The sequence below is a fragment of the Maylandia zebra genome, linkage group LG8 (genome assembly GCF_041146795.1).
Source record: "Maylandia zebra isolate NMK-2024a linkage group LG8, Mzebra_GT3a, whole genome shotgun sequence".
Classification (NCBI taxonomy): Eukaryota; Metazoa; Chordata; class Actinopteri; order Cichliformes; family Cichlidae; genus Maylandia; species Maylandia zebra.
Window position 1 is genome coordinate 26,405,646 of NC_135174.1, and position 4,901 is coordinate 26,410,546.

At 44.2% G+C, this 4,901-nt stretch overlaps 1 protein-coding gene across 2 annotated transcripts; it reads right to left on the bottom strand.

Annotated features, from left to right (window-relative positions):
- Positions 1-115: 115 nt before the first annotated feature.
- Positions 116-4,892, bottom strand: hoxb6b (homeobox B6b). 2 transcript variants are annotated; one of them, XM_076887709.1, is made up of 3 exons: positions 4,516-4,892; positions 1,835-2,231; positions 116-1,009 (listed from the first exon to the last, which is right to left on the bottom strand). In XM_076887709.1, exons 1-3 carry the CDS (start codon positions 4,627-4,629, stop codon positions 753-755), a joined length of 768 nt encoding a protein of 255 aa, XP_076743824.1. In that variant the 5' UTR covers positions 4,630-4,892; the 3' UTR covers positions 116-752. The 2 variants fall into 2 exon arrangements, with proteins under 2 accessions (XP_076743824.1, XP_004565915.1); XM_004565858.5 differs by lacking the exon at positions 4,516-4,892 and having other exon boundaries at positions 1,835-4,502.
- Between the last annotated feature and the right edge of the window lie 9 nt (positions 4,893-4,901).

Genomic DNA, 4,901 nt, shown 5'->3' on the forward strand with positions numbered 1-4,901 from the left:
ATTGTGGCTTAAGAAGCTGAGCAGACGCTGAGCCACTACCATTACTACTAAAACTACTAATGGCACCGCTACTGCTGATAATATTCGTACAAATAATAATAATAGACAACCAGAATTTCCAATATACATCAAAAAGCCTTTATTTCTATGTACAATTTCCTAAACAAAATATTGCACACAATATCCAGATGTGCATCGAAGACAATAAATAACATGTAACATCTGTACAAATTTCTTTCTTTTCTTCTTTTTTAATGGCACAAAACAAGCCTACAGACTATCACAGAGCGACCACAGCCACAGGATGTACAGTTAAAAGGACGAAAACTCCTCTTTTAATGTCAAAATAAAATCAACATTAAAACAAAGAAAGGAACTCAGTAGGCCTACACGATTATGAGGTAACAACATGAACCAAACACTAAAAATTATTTACATTTTGGCGGATTTTTTTTATTATTATTTGATTTTATTTGTTTTTGGGTTGTTTTTTTGTTTTGTTTTTTTTGCATAGTCCCCTAAATAAACGCACGAGCACACACAGGACAAACAGAGGAGGACCTGGTTTCTGATTTTTAACCTAATGCGGACACAGTCACTGTGCAGATACTGGAATAAACTCTACACGTCTCTAACATGTGATTTGGCAGCACTTTGTATCTACAAAGGAATAATACATTGTTTTTTTTATGTCAGGAGTGTGCACATACACACACACATGCCTTTTATTTTATTTTATTTTAAGTGTCCTTTTAGCTCTTTTTCTCCGCCTGTTCCTCCTCCTCGGGCGTCTTTGAGGGGTTGAGGAGTTTGTTCTCCTTTTTCCACTTCATCCTGCGGTTCTGAAACCAGATTTTGATCTGTCTCTCCGTCAGGCACAGGGCGTGGGAGATCTCTATCCGGCGCCTCCTGGTCAGGTAGCGGTTAAAGTGGAACTCCTTCTCCAGCTCCAGAGTCTGGTAGCGGGTGTAGGTCTGTCGGCCCCTGCGGCCGCTGCTGCCAAACGGGCCTGCAATGAAAATGAAGTCATGTGTTAATAATTAAATGTTAAGTGTGGGAGGAAAACGCACTCACTGTGTGCAGTGATGCATCCAAATTAAATAATTAAGTAAATACAAATAAACAAAATAAAACCGTTCTGCGCAAAAGTCCGAAAAAAATCAAAATGTATGTTTTTATTTTATATTTTCTCCTTTCTGTAGGTGCAGATTTATCTTGTTTAAAAAAAATGTTCACATATATATGTGATATTACGATAGTAGTCCCATTATATCTCTTAAACTTCCCACATGGCGCCTGTTACAGTAAGCCTTTCAGAAAAGTGTCATTAGTACAGCGCAGTCTCTGTATAATAAATGATGCACTGGCTCTCTTGTGTCATCTAAAGCACGCATTGTGCACGTGCAGTCAGAGGCAGGCTTGTTTTCTCCTTTAATTTGCAGTGAAATTCATATTTTTTTGTTCGTGTTTGGGACGTTAAATTAAGTTTTTTAGCCAAAAGGCGCGTTAAAAAATCCAAAAAGGGGCCATGTGACGCGAGCTGGGAGCTCTTGGGTTGAAGCTCGGGTGGTGTAGGCCCACTGAGTTCGTGCGTGTGCGTGCGCGCAATGTAGTGAATGTGTGTGTGTGCGCGCGAGTATGCAGCCCGTGCCTGTGTTGTGCTGATGATGTAGTAGTAGCCAAAAGCCCCGAAGGCGCACGAATCTCCGTGTGCAATCGCCAAAAACACAAACTTCCCGCTCGGCTCTGTCTCCGCGCGCTGTGCTGCTCGCAATGATCTGAAAGGCTTTCCACACCTGGCAGGTAGCCTCTTCTAACGGCCGTGAGTACTCACCGGCGGAGCAGGCGTTCATCCTCTGCATCCACGGGTAGATCAGCGTGGACGACTTGTCGTCGATGCTGCTGCTCATGCTGACAGCTTGCTCCGGGCACTCCGCTTTGCGCTGCTGATGCTCCTGAGTGACAAACAGCGGCTGGTCCTCGCGGCTCGAGAAAGCGCACGAGCCCTCCGCGTCCTTGTAGAAAGTCCCGACCGGATTGTAGTCGCAGGGCGCTCCGCCGCCGGCCCGGCCGTAGATGGCCGCGGCCGCTGCGCCCGTCTGCTGGTAGTAAGACGCCGGGTAAACCTTCTCCTGCATGTTGGCTGCTCCATATGTGGCCGCGTTGGAGTAGTGTCTTAACGGATCGGTGTATCCCGAGGAATAAAGCGGTATCTGACCCAGGAGAGAGTCCTGTCCTCCCGGCAGAGACACGGGAAAAGTTGAGTTAACAAAATAGGAACTCATTGGGTGGACAACGGGGTGTATATACTCCGGAGGAATATGATTTGTTGTCTTTTATAGTCCAAGTGGTTTTGCCATTACTTTATCGGAGATTTGGTTTTTGCTGAAAGGGGGGGTTGTGAGGTGCCACTGAATACAGAGGGGAAGTGTACCATCTGATCAACCTCTGGCCAATCACCGCCGTCTGTGCTTGCACTATTGCACCCATGGGGGGCTCTTGTTGCGCGCAGGAGTCCCCGGTGAATCGAAATGAAGCGCTCGAGCTTGTCGCTCGCGCACACGCTCACACAGACGCGAAGACTCATAGAAATATATTTATACTTTTTTTAAAGCCTAAATATAACCCCTGTTTCATGCAATCCAGCCCCCTCTCTCCCACACTCTGTCACACACAAACACACGGTGCAAAAAAGCAAAACATTTACGCACAGCCTGAGTCTCGCTCAGCCTCTAACCTTCACTTCCATCTCCTTTAATAATTCACTAAAGCCAACAAAGTCTGGAATAAAACTCTTCTGCCAGTAAACCCTTTAAAACGAGCACCAACTGATCCACATGGACGCAAGAAACCTGCGTCAGTGATGCATATATTTCACTCTTCGAAGGTGAGACCTCATCCTGATTCAACCCTGACTGACTGAAGTCCACGAAGACGTGCAGAGAGCAGCGGGGAGGACACGCGCCGGCACTCAGGATCATCATAATCATCATCATCATCATCATCACGTTAACACACCATGATGAAGTGGACAACAATTTCACACTTAGAAAAAAAAACTGGTAAGTATGAAGGGTTGAAAGACGTCTCAGGTGCCTGGAGCCTGCTTTTCGTTTCTTTGTTTTCACCCATGAACTAATTTGTATTTAAGAGCAAACGAGGAGGGAAATTAAGGCGACTGTTATTAGTCTTCTGTGTTTTTCTTCTCTGTCCATCATTTAACTCGTATTGATTGATTGTTATAATTAATAAAATACAAATTTTGCTTCCATTCTGAAGCTAAGTCGCTTTTCGAAATGTAAAGTTTGCAGAATTTCGTTCAAAAAGGAAGGAAAATGCATTTATAATAAATTATTCTATTTCCTTCTGTTCAGTTAGTTTCCCTTTTAAAAAAAAGCCAATAACTCTGAATAAAACCCAGAAAAAAAGCAGTTTTAAAAGTATTCTAACGTGAGTATAAAACACATAAATTGTATAAGAGCTTCATAGACGGAGGGAAAATAATAATAATCAGGAATGAATAATCCGCCTCTTGTCTTTGATTTTGCGCCCTTGGCCCACAGATTTTCTGTTTGCGTCATGTCTGCTTTGAAAACATTTTATATTTTAATATTTCGATCAGAATTGAGATGAAATCAAATCTTAATCTTTAGCTGGATTGGCGCCTCTCCGCCAGGCCGCAGTCCCTGCAGCCCGGTGCTGGACAGCTGCTGGACATTTGGAGAAACACTGACTAACAAAGAGGCAATCCCGTGTTTTCCCGTCACGTTATGGCCTCAGCCATAAACTCCCAGCATCAAAAAGGACGCAGAACACCCTGCAGAGGCGCCGGAAATAGAAAATAAATCGATAAAAGAGAAGAGCGGTGATTATTGACTCCGCGTTTTGTGCAAAATCAGGACGAGGATGCATCAGAGCGAATATTTGTTTAAAGCTACATCAAAAATGTGAGGGGGGGAAAAGCAGAAAGGCGAAAAGATACAACTAGGACACGGTGCGCAATATCAGCATAAATCGATTTCTTCAGAATAAAAGCACAAAAATGAATTACAATAATCCGAATAAATCAATCAGCAGAGTGAAAAACGTGTAGCCGGAGATCTTTTTGTTTTTTACCCCCAAGAAAAACATGACTCAGCTGTAGCACAGGCCCTTTACCATCACCATCATCATCATCAAAGTCAAGCTTGCCTGGCCTGAAGCCACCTGGTTATACAACACTAGTCGCCAGCAGGCCTCAGACTCGGCAAAAGAGTCTTTTTTCACCATTTTAGGGAAAATATTTGGCGTGTGAAGGAATTGCAGCACCTCAGGGGTTAAACAGAGAGTGCAGCAACTGGTTGTGAATAGCACAAACAGCGCAAGCGGAATAATAAAATGCTTTGGAGAGGGTAATTTCCCTTTCTTAAAGACAGATCTCCCCGTTTCCAGCTTTGTAAACATCAGGCCTGCAGTGACAGTGAAGCAGCAGCAGCAGCAGCACCAGCAGGAATATCAGAAACATGGTGCCCTTACCTTTGTTGATAATCCGTCATTTCCAGTGTGGGTGCCACTCCGCAGCAGCTCCTCTTCGCTTCCTGTCAGCCCCACAAAGAAAAAAAAATCCCCACTTTGCTTAAGTGATTTCATGAAAGTAATCCCACTATTCCAGGAGTGTGGTGATCCCTCATTTTCACGAACATAAAGCCACACAAGTACAGCCACATTAACGAGGCGCGCACGGCGCAGGAATTGCGCAGAGCCTCCATCGCCTACTTTTTGTTTTTTTTTTTAGGGAGAGGGGGGGAATTACGCACGAAACCGCGAGCGGCTGTTCTTACCAACACTCCAAACGCTCACTGCACATGCAAAGAGCCCAGAAAAAGCTTGTGTTAGTAAGTGTTAAGTGAACGAGCGGTTGG

Excerpts from the sequence above, each read along its gene's own strand:
- hoxb6b (XM_076887709.1), bottom strand. The coding sequence starts at position 4,629 with ATGAAATCACTTAAGCAAAGTGGGGATTTTTTTTTCTTTGTGGGGCTG. Across the intron at positions 2,232-4,515 it reads ATGACGGATTATCAACAAAG|GACTCTCTCCTGGGTCAGAT; the intron begins GTAAGGGCACCA and ends CCGGGAGGACAG. Across the intron at positions 1,010-1,834 it reads GATGAACGCCTGCTCCGCCG|GCCCGTTTGGCAGCAGCGGC; the intron begins GTGAGTACTCAC and ends TTTTCATTGCAG.